Source organism: Dunckerocampus dactyliophorus, chromosome 16 (assembly GCF_027744805.1).
Source record: "Dunckerocampus dactyliophorus isolate RoL2022-P2 chromosome 16, RoL_Ddac_1.1, whole genome shotgun sequence".
Lineage (NCBI taxonomy): Eukaryota > Metazoa > Chordata > Actinopteri > Syngnathiformes > Syngnathidae > Dunckerocampus > Dunckerocampus dactyliophorus.
The window spans coordinates 3,217,129-3,237,217 of record NC_072834.1 but is presented as its reverse complement, the minus strand read 5'-3'; the positions used below and the strand labels follow the sequence as shown (position 1 = coordinate 3,237,217).

The 20,089-nt window shown below is 43.3% G+C and overlaps 1 protein-coding gene across 2 annotated transcripts in view; it reads right to left on the bottom strand.

Annotated features, from left to right (window-relative positions):
• The window catches only part of dscama (Down syndrome cell adhesion molecule a), a 109,826-nt gene that overhangs the window by 11,799 nt on the left and 77,938 nt on the right, over positions 1–20,089 (bottom strand). For both annotated transcript variants that reach the window (XM_054754731.1, XM_054754732.1), the window contains exons 9-23: positions 19,143–19,421; positions 18,057–18,176; positions 17,592–17,771; positions 9,960–10,156; positions 9,582–9,678; positions 8,398–8,526; positions 8,086–8,253; positions 7,161–7,231; positions 5,419–5,662; positions 4,314–4,460; positions 2,419–2,574; positions 2,063–2,196; positions 997–1,150; positions 260–377; positions 2–165 (exon numbers count right to left, since the gene is read on the bottom strand). In XM_054754731.1, the coding sequence (XP_054610706.1) occupies positions 2–165; positions 260–377; positions 997–1,150; positions 2,063–2,196; positions 2,419–2,574; positions 4,314–4,460; positions 5,419–5,662; positions 7,161–7,231; positions 8,086–8,253; positions 8,398–8,526; positions 9,582–9,678; positions 9,960–10,156; positions 17,592–17,771; positions 18,057–18,176; positions 19,143–19,421 (2,358 nt within the window). The remainder of the gene's footprint in view (position 1; positions 166–259; positions 378–996; positions 1,151–2,062; positions 2,197–2,418; positions 2,575–4,313; positions 4,461–5,418; positions 5,663–7,160; positions 7,232–8,085; positions 8,254–8,397; positions 8,527–9,581; positions 9,679–9,959; positions 10,157–17,591; positions 17,772–18,056; positions 18,177–19,142; positions 19,422–20,089) is intronic.

Here is a 20,089-nt window from a genome sequence, read left to right as displayed (position 1 = left end):
CCTTGAACCTGCAGGTTGAGGACGATCTTATCGGAGCCAAAGCTATTACTGGCCACACAAGTGTAGTTCCCCGAGTCCTCTGCTTTCACTGTGCGAATAACAAGGCTGCCGTTACCATGAACACTGCGCCGACTGTCAATCACGACGGGTGTAGGGGTTCCATTGCTGCAACACATATGTGCGAGGTCAGCGACCAGACCATTACGCTTGAGCAGTGAGAAGGGACACTTTCATCTACAGGAACAGTGAGGACACTCACATCTCCTTCAACCATTTGATTGTTGGAGAAGGATCACCCACTGCCTTGCAAGGTAGCACAATGTCTCTCATCCAGGGTGTCGTGACTGTCCTGTTGAAGGTCAAGATGCATGCTGGAGCTGCAAAACAAATAAAGACAAAATGTCTTAACAGCCCCGAGCGGACACACAGTAAGATGGCATTTTAGCCGGGAGCCTAGCACACTTCATCACATTTGCAGTCCATTATTCTCCCTGCATTCCCCACGCCAGGACAAAGCGTGATGCATATCTCCCTCCGCTCCTTCCATTACCGACACTTCAGAAAGGACGTGAAGATGATGATAAGAGCCATGGGTCCTGACATCTTCAGGTTTCTCTGCATCGGTGATCTTATCTGACTAGCTAAGTATATATCAGGGGCCGACAGGACCACACCAAAGGTTATGAGCATTCGTTTGCACTTACTGCGACATCTCTTCTTGCATGCCTGCATGTGTGCGGTCTACGTCCGTGTGGTGTGCAACAGTGTGTATAGCATTGTGTGCATTTTATTCAAGTGGCAAATTGTATTTACTATGGTTACTGTAACTACACTCTTGATCACAACATTTTCATATGATTCAACTGCGAGATTGACAGCTGAATAAGACTTCTCTTCTAAGACACCCCTATTCTCAACATTTACAAATTTTGAGTTGGTAACAAAATGCTGTTTTCGAAGCTGCGCTCTTTTCAAACCTGCAAGAGGTCCACTCACCTTCCGCCATGGGTTTAACGGTGATGATCTCGCTGGCATTTCCCCGGCCTGCAGCTGTGACAGCAACCACCCAAATGCTGTATTGTCGGTTCCGGCTCAGGTTGGGGATCCGGTAGAAGAACACATCCGGGGCTGCCTCAAACTCACTGCTGACCTGTGTGTGGGACAATATCCGTTTATGGCACCAATCTTGTGATCTGTACTATTTATAAACAATCACTGATGCACTGAACATGTTCCTTTGTGACAACATTAAACATGACACATTCTGTATTAAACCTGACACTAATCCCTACCACTGACAATGGATGACAGAAGAAACAGAAACGTGCCCGGAAGGCTCTTTCTAACTGTGAGTATCCTAACCTAAGTGGGCCTTTTTCAAATCCACCATGAGAAGAAAGAAGCTGAATGTGGCAGCCCCTCCACGGCTGGTTTGTTAGAGAAACTCCAAACATCCCAACATAATGATGCATTTCAAACTGACCAACACCCTCTACATTGGAGAGACCAAGCCGCCCTTATGCAAACGCATGGCACAACATAGAGGAGCCCAGAGTCAGCGGTTCATCTGAACCTCAAAAAGAAGGGACATTCCATGGAAAACATCCATGTCCAAATTCTGGATTGGGCTGGTTTGAAAGAGGTGTGAACAAAGCCTTTTATGTCAAACAAGAAAAGCTATTGTCTGCTTACAGCAATGTCCTAACATTTCTCCTCCAAAGATTGTCTCATTCCACTGCCACCAACGTGCTGTTTTGCCACCAGACAGGTGAAAGACCTATTGTGAAGTAGTCCTTCAGCAGCCACGCCGGGCCACAATAACAACAACGCTATTGTGACCGTCCCCAGAGAACACATCCCTCAGAGACATACACAGGGAGACTCCCCTAACTCAACCACTCAACATTTGAACTGAAGAAGCCTTTTGGATTAAAGGTGACAGGACTTCAACAAGCAAGAAGAGTCCAGTTGCCTTCATTCAACCTTTGTGGAGGACACTAATACTGTCCTCGAATGAATTTAGTTGAACTACAGGTACGTTAACACGTCATCTGTGTATTACCGTGGGATGTGGATTGGAGCAGAAAACCGTGTATTTCCTGATGATGCCGTTCACTTTGACAGGAGGAAGCCAGGACACAAACACCACTGAGTTGGAAGCGGCTGCTGCCTTCACACCGCCAGGAGGACCAGGAACTAAAATACAAAAACATTCTTACTGTAGGCTACATGTCTTACAGCAAACTGATGTACTAGAATAAACGACCAATACTACAATTCTACAATCTGCTTACATTAAAATCACATTCATTGCAATTATACAAGCTGTGTGTTCAGAAGCTTAAGACAAAATTACTGCCAGGACAACTAAGGAAAAGTGACGTGCTGTTCACTTTTACATGGGAAAGAACTGCCTACCATCCTCCTTGGTGCGGATATAAATCTGTTCGCTGCGAACACCGTCGCCTGCTCGGGTGAAGGCCAAAACCTGGATGCTGTAGTTGGTGTATTTCTCCAGGCCATCCAGCTCCAGCGAGGGCTTGGAAGTCGTCACATTACTGATCTCTCCAAGCTCTGAGGGGAGGCGAAGACAACATTTTAGTCAAGTCCAGCTTCTTGATTCCATGATTACTGCAGCAGATCCCATACTTGACAGTCATGCTTTTATTGTTCTATCTCCTGTTTCCACCTGCTTTTCCTGTTTATACTTGGTTTTGCAACAAGGTATGTGGACGCTACGCTAGATTACTCCTCTGCCTACCTCATGGGCTGTGTCTCAAATTGAATACTTCAGTCAGTACACTTTAGTAAGTAACTAAGTGTACTGTGTACTTAGTTTCTAAGTGTGCAGATTTTAATAGTGTAGTTCTGCTGTCCCAAATCCATGAATGTCGTTGCACGCTTGCTGGAAATGACAATCAAAATATTTACTTCTTTTAGTGAATCGCAACCACTCCCATTAGTAACTCCCTTTTCCGCTAGCTCCCATGCAAGTTTTGGTTCCACTTTTGTTTACTGTTTGTCCAGTGTCTTCCCGGACTGCCTTGTTTCTCCGTACCTATTTAGTACTGGTATTATCTGCTCTTATGGGTAGACTGAGTGGAATTATTATTATTAGCTTCTGCCTGTTGCTTTGTTGTGGGAATTTTCCATATTGCATTTTCACATTTTTGTATAGCTTCCAGATAAACTGTTTTTATACAACAATCAGACTCTCCTGTCAGGTGTCAGGGTCCAAAACCTAGCTGGTCTTGCCGATGGGATTAATGTTATGTCCAAGCCAGTCTTCAATTGGATGTCAAATTCAATCAGAAAATGTAAGCAAGCCCGTATCCAAGGGCTGCAGGGGTGGCAGGCCTTGTCTGGCAACCCGCTAACCTCTGCTGTCAGCGTTTTAATTATTGATATGTCATGGCTACGCTGGTCAGACTGTATCTCTGTTTCCATCAGGCTTTTAACTTGTCTTCACAGATTAAACAGGAGTGCTTCATCTTTTATGTCTTCCGGCCTCTCACGACCAATAAAAAGCCCAAGAAGTACCACAGAAAAACAGCTGTGATTAAACGACCTTATCAATTAAACAGGTGAGCAGCAGCCATCTTGTTAGCCTGTTGAAAGACAAACCTTTAGAGACCAAAGACCTTGTGGTGGTGCTGTTTTTTTTGGTCAAAAGTATCCATGCATATCCACATTAACTGGGATAATAGAGGCGTAATTCTATACATTATTAACAAACAAACCAAAAATAGTTCTGACATCGTTATTGTTTTTTAGCACTCGCCCACTTAGACTACAGACTGTTTCCATGCAAACTCCTCATGGCTGTCAAGTCCTTAAGCACTCATGTTCAACATGCAGGCCAACATGATGTGACAGAGCAGGGGTCAAAGGTAATTATGCTGTCACAACCAATCACACTCACGCAAACACAGCATGTGACAATGGCGTCGCATGTTGTCCCATGTCCACAGCAGGACGCAGGCTTTTACTAATGTCTGCAACAGAAAGGATTCCTTGCACAATGCACCTGGGGTGACTCCAAGCTACGTCTTACTCACCAGCATCGGTAACAACCCTCCTGACTCAGCATCACACCGTCTTTTTAGCTCATAGCAATTTTGAACCATATGCTGAGATAACTTGATAAAAACAACTGAGTCACACTAAGACCGGGCCATGCCAGCTTCTAAGTACACTGCTGCAAGCGAGAGAATGTTCAGGAATCACACGTGACCCAATTTGAGCCCGGATTTCATCATTTCCAAACATGCAAAGTGCGGCACACATTTCTATATAAAACAAGGGAAGAGTACCTCCATCAGGCAGGTTGGCCCAGTAGATAACCCTGAAACCCAGAAGGTTGCCATTCAGTGCATCTTTAGGAGGGGTCAGCCAGGACAGGGAGATGACCTCTGGAAATGTAGCCATGGCTTGGACGTTCTCCGGAGGACGACTGGGAACTGAGAAAAAAACATAAGAGGTGAGAATATAACTGTAAACTATTGGATTAGAGGGTACTTTGTATTGTACAACAGGAGTTAAGACCCTGAATGCAGCAGTACCCGGTAATCCCCACTAGGCTGTGATATAAGATCACGTTGTTGTCCCTTCACACGCCAGCCTATTTGAAAATCAGCACAGAATCCTTATGTTATCTCACATATTAAGTCGTTTGGGGGCCCAAGGCAAACCCAGTCATCGGGGCCCTCCACGTCCGTGTACTGCACTGACAAAAGATAACGTCTAAAGTGGCGTTGTTGTACATATTTGCAGTGAAATGCTATTTATTTTGGCAAAATGTCCACAGAGACACCATTCGTCAGTGCGAACCTGGAGTTTGTTTTTCAGAGAAGATTATAACGTCGCAATTTGATGTGTGTGATAACGGGCTAGCATGTGCTAGCATGAATTCACTGCATTCCCGCATGGTATCAGCGTTTGGGACCAAATATGAGATGAAAGCAAAAGGGGAAAAATACAGTGTAGCAGTCAGACAAAGTTACATGGTGCGTTCAAGGACCATCAAACAAAGTGGACGGCTCGCCACTCACAACAAAATAAACATGTAAAAATTGTGGGATTTATAACTGTATATTATTATTATAACGGCCCATATTGATATCCATTTACATACAATTTAGATACTTTATAAATGATTATTATTATTTTTTTTATCATTGCCACCAGGTTTGGCCCCGCCCACAGACCGGTGGTTGGGGACATCTACCTTACCGTACCTTACAGCTTTGTGCTTGACCTGAACTCTTGAAGTCCCTAAGTGACGTATAAGAAGGATTTTGGAGTGGTTGCTGAGTGACATTCACGAACCTCAGCAGCAGAGACAATTCTCTAATAACATTTTCTCCTGGTGTACTGGAAGTGTCATTTAATGTGTCCTATTTTAAAGTGTTTTCTTACCATCCTCCAGGGTGGTGGCTGCTACTTCTGTAGAGGACGGCCCGGTCCCTGCGCTGTTGCTGGCCTGCACCACGACCCCGTACTGGGTGAACTTCTTGAGGTTGTCCAGTACCAGGCTTTCTGCATTGTCCCCTGTTGTTTCCACACTGATTACGCTGAACTGGTAGTTTCCACCTGAGCTATATTCCCTGTAGCCCACCTGGTAGCCTCTGATTGCTCCGTTCTGGAGGTGCTTCTTGGGTGCCTGGCAAGTGTGGCAGTTAATCATATGATAAATGTGCAGAAACCTTTGTTTACACATATACAGCATAATAATTGTGCTCAGAAAAATAGTTCCGTTTTGATTTGATGATATTCACAGACATAATAATGAACAAATACGTACTGTATGCTAACTGCACTGTGTGACTGTAGGTGTTTAGAATAATTCACCTTATTTAGCTACCTGAGTCGACCCAGAAACAGCGCATTGTATTTCAACCATGAGTGGTTCAAATGTGGTGTGGCGTATAAAAGCAAAGTACAGGCAGCCCGAGGTTTACGGCGTTCCGTGTTAAGTTTCCGAAGTTCCGAATGCGCTCCCATAAATTAATTAAAAACTTCATTTTGGTCTGTAAACATGAGACTCACTGAAGAACTAGCTTCAGCGCACCTGACGGAAGAATACGTGCCACCAGAATGCAGTGTGTGCCTGAGCAGCCACACCAAAGAATAACATCATTGCACTTCATTACGTCGCCCGTGCATCAATGCACCAAAGAAAAAGAAAGCCATCACCATCAAAGTGACAATGAACATCATAAAAAGCTCAGAGAGAGGCTACACGCCCATCAGCATTGGCTGCTCTTTTGGTCTCAACCGCTCGGCTGTCGCGACCATCATTAACTCATTCAATCCCAGCCATTTTTCAAAAGAAAACTCCTGCGGTATCGGCCATTTTACACGATTCTGACTGATTTTTCAAGGCACACAGATTATTGTGTTCGATGGCTATATAAACATGGAACTTACCAAAAGAAAGATTAGACTCTCGCCTTTCATTACAAAAAAGGTAGTTACGGTAGACCTACTACCTTTTTTCGTTCTTTAGTAATCAGCAGAAGAACATAAGTAAGTTTCAGGAAAATATCAGTGTCCATCAATCTCCTTCGTGCAAGACTGCCTGTGTTTTGTTGTATGATCGCTCATTCATGCTGAATGAAGGCAGAAGTTACGCGGCTGTAGGGCGCCTGGAAAACTGTAAATGAATGTTCGGTTCATGAGGAAGAATATGTTTTAACAAGGATACAAAAACGCTAAAGCCCAACGGCGCCGGGACAAGCCACGTATCAGATAGGTGAAATATGCGCGAGGCACTTAATTTCTTGTGTCCAATCTCGTAAGTTGATCATTAAAATTCACACGTAATTTGAACTTTGGTGTGTGTGTGCACGCGTGCATGTGTTAAAAATGCACTTCTGCCACCTTGTGGCCATTTTAATGGCTTAAAACTGCTTTAAAAGTGACATCTTTTGCAGTTGCGGCATCACCTCTTTTTGCCTCTCGCACAAGAAAACATATAATATGTCTTTAGGATCGGTCGTTCGGGTTTATAAAAACACATAAATACGTCTGTGGTATGTCTCGGTACGGTGAGTGACTAAGGAGTTAATTTAGGTCTAATTTGGGTATAAGTTCCGACGTACTTCACAGTGTACGAATGGAGCTCGTTCGTAACCCGAGGACCACCTGCAGTAACTTACCCTCCAGGAAACTCTGATGCTCTGAGAAGAGAGCGCTTCCAGCTGCACGTCCTGAGGAGGTCCGTCAGGAGCTGAGGACAGATTTATAACCCGTTGAGTTCATTAACAAAAAGCTGCCGCCAAAGACAAATACTGAATGTTTTAATTGTATGTGGACCTGGCTGTTAGCACAAATGTGATGGGTGTCTTTAAAAAGGGGAAGAGCCGGGGGTGAGTAGAAGTGCTCTGCGGGGGAGATGAATGGATCAGGGGCTAATTTGCAGAAAGGGGTCCAGACTGACTCTATTGACCATTGTGTGACATTTACTACTGAGGCCGCTAATTGAAAAGTTTTGCTTTTAGTGCAGGGTCAGCGTGTGTTCAATAATGCAACACAGCCAGTGGGGCTGATGTCACTGCCATGTTAATGAAAATGACCCCATCAACACCGTCCCTCCTTTTGCTTCTTGTCTGTCTTTCTGTCTGCATTTGGATCTTCTCGTCTACATCACATGCAGTAGCCTTCTCGGAAGCAGTGCAGACTGGGGTGAACAAGAGGTGACAATTTGGGTAGAATTTGTGTGTGAATGCTCAAGAGCTGAACCTGAACTGAAATGCTGTACGGAAAAGTGTGGCATTCCCGGAAAAGTGGGAATTTTTGGGATGTGGAAAGTAGATAGAATGTTTTCATGTTGGAAGGGTTAAATCGATTAAGAAATGTGGAATCCTTGTCCACTCATTTTCAACGGGAGTGTTATGATGGAAAATGTGTACTTATGTGTAAAAAAGAGGATTACAGAGAAAATGCTACGGAACATCAAACCCAGGCAAATAAAATAAAAATGGATCCACCCAATATAAGGGGGTGTCTGTATGGGGTGAGGCGCTTACTTGTTTCAAGTGGACAATTAGTGAGGAAGAGAATGTGAAACATGCAGTATATCACCTGCTTCATCAGTGGTGATGGTGAGCTCATTGCTGGCCTCACTCTTTCCGATGAGGTTCTTGGCAAACATGCGGATGTTGTAGGTGGAGGAGGGGTGTAGGTCGATGATGGTGGCCTGGTTGAGCTGAGGTGAGACATCTTTGGTCTTCTGAGCGGTGTCCCAGGAGGCTGTCAAAGAGGAGAGGGTGCAGTTTATGGACGTGGAGCAGTTGTATTTGTGCTGACACAAAGTGAATGCAGGGATAACTCATTGCTGACCGCACGTCGAGATGCTTCCACAAGCTACAACAACATAACTACATTTTTCCTTACCTGATTTGTTCTTGCTTTCAATATCAAAGCCTGTGATAGGGCTGTTGCCGTCAAATCCCATTGTCCAACGCAGGGCGATGGTTCTGTCTTTCACTTCTCTGATCTCCACTTCTGGCGGATCTGGGGGCTCTGCAAACAGCAGAAGTGACAACTCATGTTCTTTCATGTTCCTGCAGTCACTGACAAGATCTATGCAGTGGAACTAGGGTACACCATGCAAATCAATCACTGTTTTTTTCAGTCTTCCCCATGCATTAACTTACTTATGGTGGCCTGCCACAAATAAATGTGGACTTCCACGAATAGTTTTGGCGCAACCTGTTCAGTATTGCTTATAAACGCATTACAAGGGACTGTATGGTACGTCACTGTAACAACCCCGTACAGTAGATGGCATCGTCTTCTTAACACACCTCCTACGCACCTGGTCTGCCAGAGAAGAAGGCGGAGCAGGAGGGATCAGTCAAATTTATTTTTTCTAAATTTAAGAAAGGTTTCAAACAGAGTGGGAAGAAGGACAAAGGAGCCAAAAACTTACCACTTCCACACGGAATGGGAGGAGAACTTTTATTTACTCTCTCATGTCGGACATGCCATAGCTGACGCCATGCAGTGTGAAGGTAATGTGATGTAATGTCATGTTTTCTGTCGTTACTGACACCTAGTGACCAGAATACTACATATCACTTGTCCTTCAATATTTTTTGACCAATAATGGGCCATAGTCAACCACGAAACCGATTAATTAACCGCGATAGAGCGAGGTATTGATATTAGAACCGCGAAGTAGTGAGGGACAGCTGTACTATCATTATTTCCAGACTACTCTTGTGGTCTTGTTCTGCTTTAAAGAAACGTCCAATGGTCTTCCTGCTGTCTTCATGGGAGGTCCCGAAAGGACCCTTGATCGGGGGGACTTTCTTGATAGAAATGAATAGAAAAACGGAAAACAATCCATCAAGCCAAAACCATGGCACACTTGCTCATAAAGACAAGTCAAAAGAAACGTCAACTAATTGGTGATGAATGATAGACGCCACCGGCCTATACTGTATAGTTAATAAAAGTCATACTGTAAGATGGGGATTATTTCTGATATTTCCAATCAGACAAAACTGTGCCTTTAATCTGAGCAAATCAGAGTTTCCACTGTACATTTTGTAGCATTAGGCAATGGCAAATACCTTGTACTGTGAGCTGGATGATCCCTCTGTCTTCACCGAAGGAGTTGATGGCATGGCAGGAGAAAAATCCAGAGTCCTCTCTTACTGTGGGCATGATCTGATGGGTGAACCACAACGAGTTTATTGACAATGAAATGTGCTAACAATAATTGTGTGAATGTAGAAAAGCAAGTTTTAAATGTTGCATGTTATTTATGACATTTTTCAGGAGAACAACTTCTTGACCTCTCAATGACCCGGGTAGGCTAGCGCATTATCCAGTAATAATCACGTTTTGGTGTGTGACCTGGAAAATGTAGGATGGCATTGGGGTAGGAAATGGATGGACAGGTTCCCTACCTCTGATCTAAACTGAAAAGCACAGCCAGTTGCTCCTACCTGCAGGGTGGAGATGACTTCATCTCCCACCTCCTTGACTGTAACGACGTAGCGGCTGGTCTCAGGGTTGATGATCCGTTCCTCTTTCTCCCACCGTACCATGATGGGCTTCTCACCGTGGGCCGTGCAGCTCATTTTCTTCTCTTCACCTTGTGTGGCCAGCGTGGTGTTGGGGTAGGATGTGATCATGGCGGGAACTAAGTGAAAAATGAAAAAAAGAAGAAAAAAGTTAGAAAATCTGAATACATTTCTATTTCTACCGTCCCATGGTAGTATCAAGTTGTCTTTAGTTGGTGTGGAAGATGGTATACTACAGTTTATTTGGCTGTCATGTCCAATGTGGATGTTCTGTTCAGATAGCTCAGTATATATTCATCTACAGTGGACTGGTTTTAGCAGCTTTATTGTACGAAATGTAAAATCCTTTCATTCTGCATATGACCCTCAGTGGAAAAAGTTTGGACCCCTGTGATAAACAATGACATTTCTTTTGCAGTTGTTTAATTTTGCACCACAAGCTAATCACGATGGAGCGATGATGATCATGAACATCAAACATTTGGATAGGTACCACACAATGCATTTTAAGTAATTTTCATGTACCATGGCTGATTCCTTTTAGTGGCAATTTAATGTAACAAGCTGCTTTGGCATGGATCTTGTATGTGAGGTGCCAAAAAGGTCCAATCAACCCTCTGAAGACACGGCACTAAATACACACTGGCAATATCGCTCACACAAGAGCAGCTCTCCATTCCCCAGATACTCATCCAGATGTACGCACAAGCTTACACACACAAACACACACACACACACACACACACACACACACACACGGAAAGCATGATTCCCGTGATGTGATGAGGAGTGTCAGGCAGGAGCTTGCAAACATTTAAGCCTCATCTCTTATTTACTCAGTCTGGGGCACGTCTAACGAAAAGAACGCAGTTTTATTTTGCATGACACGTCTGAATTTGCAGCAAGGCGCATTTAGAAGACGTTGGGGGAAAATATCACAGCTCGGGCTCTGTGTAAATGTTATAATTTCAGAGCATCGCTGCTCTCATTTTGCCGCGCAAGCGGTTAAGCGGAAGCACTTGGCGATGTTGTTGACACTCCTGGCACGTTGGAACACTGTGAGGTGACAAACAGCACAGGGTGGAAGCAGCTTGGCGATGCAGCGGAAACAAGATGTCTGCACTGTATGTCCACTGTATGTCGGCATGTCCACCACAATCCTGAGTTGCTTCTACAGATGCACCATCGAAAGTGTCCTTACCGCCTCCATCACTGTTTGGTACGGTAACTGTACAACACGTGATAGGAAGGCACTCCAGCGGGTGATCAAGACCTCACAGAACATTGTTGGGGCAGCCCTCCCCTCACTGCAAGACATTTATAAATCTAGAGTCCTACGAAGAACACACAACCTCATCAAGGACAGCACACATCCACAACACTCATGATTCACACTCCTACCGTCAGGCAGACGCTACAGGAGTTTGAAGTCCAGGACCACAAGGCTGGCAAACAGCTTTTACCCACAGGCCATCAGGCTCCTCAACGAAGCACTCGCACACGCCGCACGCAACACACACACACACTCATAGCACTTTATTTATTTATTTGTATTATTTATTTGTATTAATGTCTCTTCTGTTGTTGTTGCTTAATTTATTGGTATTTATGTTTATGTGTTTATGTTTCTTATGTTCTTACTCTTTCATTTGTTTTCTTTCTTTTCTTGGGAGAATGAACAGAATAAGATTTTCATTGCATGGTATAACTGCTGTTGTACTATGCACATGACAATAAAACTCTCTTGAATCTTGAATCTTGAATCTGTAAATATCAAATGGATTTCAGCATCAAAGTGAAAAAAAAATCTATTAAAACTGCATGGCATTTTATATTTCTTTTTAACCGTTGAAAGCCTCCAGCCATCAGTACAGGCGGGCAAGCGTGGTTGCATTTGTGTTCCTATGGTCACTGATACGTGACGTTTGTATCACTATACACATGCTGTACATCCACGGAACCGCAAGAACTGCAGCTAAAAGCTCAACAAGCACTTCAATGTTGGAGGTAGACAAAACACCATGGGTCATTGTTTTTGCACTACAGTATTGCTGCTTGTACTCCGGTTGCATTATGCTGCAGAACACAAACCATGCAATTTCTTTTTTTTGTTTTTGTTTCACTGAGATCTTGTTATCGTGAGCCATGAGGTACGCTGAGATTCCCAGTCCTATTCAAATGGGCAAATGTCGAAATAAAAGTAAACAGTCCAAGACCAGCATATGTCATGAAGACTGTCATTTCATACAAGAAAACACTTTTAGCAAAGTTTGAAAGCTAACACCTAGCTGTTCCATCTCTACAAAAACTCACTCAACAATCACCTTCAGCTAAAAACACATCAGACTTCAGGGAAACCCTGTTTATACCCGTAGGTTGTTTACTTATTACTCATTCAAGTCACCCTGAATGCTGCTGTGTGTTCAGCAGGCATGTCATGTCAACGTAAATACATCTAAAACATTAATTCCACATCTAAAGCAAAAACAAAACACATTGTTTTTAAATGTGTGTTTTTAGCACACGGTTCCTCCACAGCCACCAAGAGGGCAGTGATGATACAGCGAGCCTGCAGGGGATTCAGATGAGCTGGCTGTTGATTGGCTACTCCCACAAGACAACACCCCCAGCCCCCGACTCCCTCCTCCTCCCAGGCTTCCTTTCACCTGGCCAGGTTGCCATGCCAACCAGCATTGGGCAGTCTCTGCACTCATCACCCCCCCACCTCGCCTCCCTCTCTTGCTTCCTCTCATGCTCCGGTCTGTACCCTTAGAAGAAAAGACCACGGGCAGAAACACCACCACCACGCTTAGCAGTTGTTACAGCATTCCTAGGCTTGAACGGCTCACCTTCAAATATATTTCTTGTCATTTTGCCCAAACAGTTCAAGCTTTGTCTTGTTCCAGCAGTTTCCAGTTGATAGCATCCATTGGCAAAGCGCTGAGACATCCAAATATTTTGTACTTAAGCACAATTGTTTGAATTGATTATCTTGGAATCTGCAGTTGTTTGAAAATGTCCAAAAGACTACGATTCTCTTTCTCACATCTTCATGGAGTTCATTGGACTTTCCCATTGGTCCATCCATTGAGTGATGTCTAACAGATGATTTTATGCTGCCAAAGAGTAACTACATGCTGCAGTCAATCATAATCACGAGCAATAAGGCTTGGTTGGCCTTAAGACATATGTACAGCACTTGTATAAACAGTGTTCCCTCATTTATCACGAGGGATAAGTTCCCAAAATAGCCCACAATAAGTGAAATCCGCAAAGTAACTTCATTTTTTTTTTCAATTATTATGTTTGTTTTAAGGCTGTAAAACCCCAAACCACTCACCATACACTTTATACACCTGTCTCACAGGCAAGAACATTTTCTCACATTTCTCTCTTGTTTAAACACTCGCAAAAAAGTTCAAACCTTTGTTGGAATTTTAATGATCAACCTTCATGATCAACATAAGAAATGATGAAGTCACTCACGCATATTTCACTGCTGTGACCGTGCCCTTTCGTCCTGGCGCCGTTCCGTTGTAAAGTGGCGTTTTTATATCCTCGTTAAAACATATCGCAATCCAAGTTTCATCTACAAGCTAGCGATGACACAGGAGACATGGCGGCACGGCACGAAGAAGATTGATTTGCAATGGTCTACAGCCAATCAGGACGCAGAAATCAATGGGTTGTGTAGACAGACGAGAGAGGGAAGAGATAGACACTCAACTTCCCACAGTGTAATTCTTCTTAAAGGGCCAGGCTCGGCCTGTAACAGCGTTCATATGCTGTAGTAAAAAAAAAAAAAAAAAAAGAAGCACAAAAAAATCCGTGAAACAGCAAATCTGCGAAAGGTGAAGCGCGGTAGAGCGAGGGAACACTGTGTATGTGTGTACATTAGAGAAACCCAAGCCTGGACGACCTGGTCTTTGACTGCCAAGTCTGGATTTTTGGGACGTGCTTTTTGTATTTTATACAAATACACAGCTGTTCCTACTGACCTATCGTTTGACCTCTATTGTGCGCCTGTACATTCCCTTTCTCATATATTGACAAAAGTCTTGTATTAATAAAACATTTCGATAATAATCTATGTTTCTATGTTGTAAGCTATGTTTAAAGCGCACTGACATCGGACGGCATTTTGCTGCATGCTCGCTGTGTTTCTGGCTGCCTAGCAGGCCAGCGTTGGCCACAGGGCACCCTGGCTCCATGGGGCTACGAGAGCCGGGCGAGAGAAGACGAGCTGAGATGAGTGTAGCTCCCTGCCCTGCAGGCACTCTGTAAGTGGGCGCTGGGGATGAGCTGGCCAGGATGTGGGGGTCGGGGGAAAGGAGAGTGCACAGAGCTGACTAGTTCACTGGCCGTCTGCAATGTACTGAAATAATTTCCTTAGCTGCACAATTTGGCTTGGACATAGAGCATGAGAGAAATGTATGCCTGGCGCCTGGGCGGGCCCCTGTGCAGGAGCTGCAAGGCGGCTTGTGGATGCAGATGAGTAAAGACGATGAAAGAAGTGCAGATCAGGGCAAGAGGGAGCTCCTTCTGTTTTTCTGAAGGGTGCTGTTCAGTGACCACATGGCCATTTACCACTTCTCTTCATACACACCTCATTATGTTCTCTGCCCTCATTGCTGTATCCAGTGACATTATGATGCCTAATTAGCTTGATTGCTCTTAATTGGCACTGATAAACATTGAGTGGCTGTCTGATAGCATCCAATGTGCATTGGTAATGAACTGACTGGAGGTAAGGATGCTTGACGAGTAAGCACATAAAAATCATTTGCTTCCACCTGCCTCCAGTAATGGTTTATTAGTCGCATATGAAGCTGTTTGATACTTCAGTAGAAAAATAAAGACAGCAGGAATGTGCGTCTGAATCCTAAATGTACGCAGCCTCTGCTGTTGTTAGTGTCCATGCAGGATGATGCATAGTGTATTATGATGCCATATTAGCTCGGAACAAGTACTCATAACAATGCAAGTGCCAAGCTAGGACATCAGTACAGCAGCAATTCATTTACTGGGAATCCACCTCAATAGTCAAGATGAGTGGGACCTATCTGAACCACCGTGCGAAGCTGCTGTCCCATTATTCTTTTATGATAGCTGCATTGTATCCGTACCTTCACAAACACATGTGCACAAATATACACCTAACTGTGTGCCTTGTTTGCTCACCTGTGTCACATGACCTTCACCAAATTATACACCTCAATGCATCTCATTAAAACCCTACAATAGATGCTCTTGTGTTTGCTTGCTCATAAAGCCACACTTGGGCAGCCAATAATACAAAGCGAAGATCATACTATCCATCACGTGAGTACTTTAGCATGCGTCAGCTTGCGTGCTTCTCTAATTGGCCTCCTAAGCCTCTTAAGTAGCTGCTCAAATGGTGCCGGCTGTCCTGGATAAACAACATAAGCACAGTCCAGTGTGTACAGAATATACTATAACAGCGCCAAATATTACAACCACAAACAAAGTGGACCGCAACAGCTGAATGTTGCATGTTTTTAGCAACAAAAGAAGGCTTTAAGTGGTTAACAAGCTGTCTCTCTGCACACGCACGCACACACACACACACACACACACACACACACACACAAGGTAAGGGATGAGGTGTGGCTCTCCAGGGGCCCAAGAAGACTCTGATTACTATGGGGAGCAACAGGGGCGCAGATCAGGACAACACAAGTATCACAACAACAGCCTGCCTCCTCAAGAGCACAGATTGCTGCAGAGGGACTGCTGACACATGTGCACACACACACACACACACACCTACACACACCCACACACCCACACTCATCGTAGAATATAATATTATCTACAAATGATGTTGCAATGCTGCAATGACCAAGAAATGATTCTTTTGTATGATAATTCTGTAGAGGGAAAAATTCAACAGAGGTTGTTTACAAAAAGATGAAGTAAATGTGGTTTGGGTTTAGAGTAAGGCTTAGGGTCCGGTTTGGGTATATTAATTGCAAAATCGATTGAAAGAATATAATGTGTGAAAGCACAATATATGTGAGTGTAAATAACAGTGAATCAATGTGTGATGTTTCAGACAGGAGAGGTCTGGAGGATGGCTGACTGTTGTTCGGCTGGCAGACAGAGTGAGGAGCTCAGCAGGGAGTACTCTGCTGTCACTTGATAAGAGCCAAGGGGGCATAAGGCTCATCTAGCAGTGGTTGACCAAAATGAGAGCCAAAACCCAATGGCCTGGTAGCAGATCACACATACACACAAACAAGCATGAGCAGCCTTTGCTCAAGAACAGGACATGCCCGCTTTTCATGAGCGTTACGTTCCACACCGGCGAAAGGCAAAAATCTGCAATTATTTGATAAACCCATAAAAGTGTGTTATCCTTACACATGTAGCTCCTACCCCTCCAAACCCTCCTGCTAGCTTGACGTTGACGTTCTCCTTTCATTTCAGATCAACATTTGCAACTAGATGAGTGCAATGTCTGAAGACCTTGCACGGGAATGCCCAAGCCCATTGAGGTGGGGGCAAAACAAAAATGAGCAAAAAAAGGATTAATAAAAGGAAAAAAAAGGAATACAAATAATATGCGACGTATAAGAGTATTCAAGACTATGACATCATGAAAGACAAAATATGAAAGAAGAATCTGATTCCAGAACATGGGGTGCTTTTTATGTTTTCTGGCAAAGTCTAAGTGGCTTTCCTGGTCTGCAACTTGTTGTAAACCCCCCCCTGCCTTTACGTTCATAAAGCCGACGGCAGAAACAAAAGACAAAGACGGCCACAGCAGCAATAATGGCAGACATGGCTAAACCGTGCCTCCTTCCGCCACCTTTGTCTTCACCCTTCAGCCCTGTTTTCCACATGGCAGCTCTTGGCTGCATGCAGACTTCAGGGCCTAATGGAGGGTTGGTGGGTCCTTGCCCACATAAATGCTGTACTTTCTCCCACAGATGTGATGGTTGTGTGTGTTTCTTTTGTGGGATTCGTTGAGGCAGAAAGCGTACATCGAGCACCATGACAGAAAGCACCAGACTACTGGTGTACCTTTTTTCTCAAAATGTTGCCTGTAACTTAGCATCACTAAAAGTCAACTGGATGGAAAGCAAAGATAATTCTCGAAGGCAATTTGGGTAGAAATTGCAGGTGAATGCTGAAGAGCTGAACTGAAATGCTGTATGGAAAATGTGGATTTCCAGACAAAAGTGGGAATTATGCAAAATTGTGCAAATGTGTTCATGGGAGAGGGCAAATAGGTAGTTCCAAATGTAATTGTGGCGGTCCATGTGTACTGTATTTGTGATGGGCAGCCACAAACACTGTCCTGAATGTGCCGAAGGCTGAGAAATGTGGGAAATGTGGAGCTGTCCATTCATTTTCAAGGGGGATTTTTAGGAATGTGTCAGTACTGAAGCCAGCTGTCGTGTCCCGAATGAGCTGAACGTTTTGATGCTGGAATGGCGCTCTTAAGCATTCACATAACAACAGTTTGTGGAAAACTAAATACACTGCAGGTCACATTCAGGGAGAGAAAAGACGACACAAAAGACTTACTTTTAACATTAAGATACATGGACTTGCTGACATCAGCCCCGACGTCGTTGCTGACTCGACAAAGATAGAAGCCACTGTCTTCTTCCAGCACATGTTTGATGAGTAGCGAGCCGTTGACCAGCACCTCGATGCGAAAGCCTGAGTTGAGGGCAATTGGTTTGAACTGGGGGACCCCCGCACCTATGTGTAGATAAACGTGATTAACAACGACAGTAGAAAGAAACTACTTCACTTCTAATTCTTGTATTTCATCATTTTATTCCAGTATTTGGTATGTCCTTCATGTATTGTTAGTGACTTATGTGTTCATTTAGGTATGGAAAAACTCATGATTAGACCAACCTTGCACTGAAATAAGAAAGGCCTACGTTGTTGATGTTTTCACCTCTACACCGGACTACACTGCTGTATGTAACCATACGGCAATATGTTTGCACATTCATGATGGCCGGGCTGTGTTTCTACCTTTGGAGTACTCCCATTGGATGGTAGGAACAGGATAGCCCTCGGCTGAGCAGTTCAGAATCACAGCTTTCCCATAGATGCCATCCTGGTCCTTTGGTTGCACCACAAATTTGGGAGGAACTGCAAGTCAAACATCCACATTCTGCTACTTCTTCCAAATCAATACACGGTCAATGACACCACGTCCTATACACTGTTCATTTAGGAATCCTTCATTCTTGTGGAAAGGATAAACAGCTAGCAAGATGACAACGGCACCTTTTGTGGTTAGCGTACATTCCATTCCATTCCTGATCGGATTTGTTGGTACGGAACATTCGGTTTGGCTTCTCAAAATGGACCCAATCGTAATAACATTAAACAACAAACAAACTACATATATTTTGCATTTATGAACATAATTTTATTATATACATTTTTTTTAATTTAAGTTTTAAAATAACATACACTTTTATTTACAAAAAAACGTTACTATATACATTATCTTTATATTTTTAATGTTACAGATATTTAAATATTTTAATAACAAACAACAAACATGTTTCATTTATGAAAATATATACATTTTTTAAAACTTTTGAATACTATTTCATATATCACATTTTAAAAAATAACATACTTTTTATTTATAAAATCAACTTTTCATTTTTTTATTTAAAAAAATGACTTTGACATTATTTATATTTATTTACATTATTTTTATATTTACCTATTTAATAATACTATATAGCAACATTTTTACATTTTAACATTACAAACAAACAAACCTTATTTATTTATGAAAATGATTGCATTAGAGTGATTATTTTTATATTTTTAAATAATATTATTTATATTATAGTATTAGTAACATTTCAACTTTTCTCTTTACATCGTGTCTTTTTGCTGTATTTTCCCCATTTTTTAAATTGAATTTTATTTTTTTTTTTACAATGTGGCACGGGACGATAAAAAGCCTCGGGCCGCACTTTGGACGCGTCTGGTTTAGCATTTTACAGTGTGTCTGCAGGCACCAAAGCTGTGCTTAATGTTACACAATAAGGTCAACCCTTACTGGACAATAACTGTCAAGTTTTGTCACCTCACCTCGGACGATGAGCTGACTCTGATGCTCCACAGCTGCAGCTTGGTTGCGTGCAATGCATGTGTAGTTGCCGTTGTGCATGAGCGTGAGATTGGAGATGCGCAGAGAGCTGGTAAAGTCTATGTTGTCAATCGTGACGCCGAGGCTGGCTGGTATTGGCCGACCGTCCTTCTGCCAGGTGATGAAGACTGGTTGGTCACCAGACATAACCACACAGGGGATGAAGACTCTCTGGCCAATGGAAAACCGAGGGAACTCAAAGGGGTGGATGGTCGGTGGGACTGTGAAAAAAAAAAGGTTTGTTTAGAAGTTGCCATAATGTTAAAGTACAGTAGCAGACGCTCGGCTGCCATGAGGAATGCAAGACTCACATGCATGACAATTAAGCAACTCATTAGTCACCATTATACTATTAACCTTTTCAAGTCAGACCCCAGGGCAGGGGGCAGCGTGGTCCCATTTGTGTTCCTATGGTAACTGCTATGTGACGCTTGTATCAATATACAAATCCGATACATCCACGGAACGGGAGGAAGGTCAGGAATGTCGCATCTTCGTTAAAACTTTAAATATGTTTTGATGCCAAAATCATCCAAGCAGACCTTGTACAGGCACACAGAAACTTGATTTATTTTGGATGTCTTTTTCTAGCAAGCCTCTTAGGAGATGAAGAGTTTTTACACGCTATCAATCACTCCATAACCTCTTAATCAGCTGCATCTAACGTTTTCTCTCACTCTCCTAAGACTCTCCCGGGACACTGTAGTCATTGTGGGAAGCGGGTGAAAATTAATGATTTGAAACAACATTGAAATAAGCGACACTTCAACGCTTATTTAATTCACAGCAAAATAGGCATAATGGGCTCCTGGGGATTCCCTCTCTGCAGCAGTGGAATGCTAAGCAGCCGAGAGGCAAATTAGGCGGCGCGGCGTTGTCTATGCTGTGT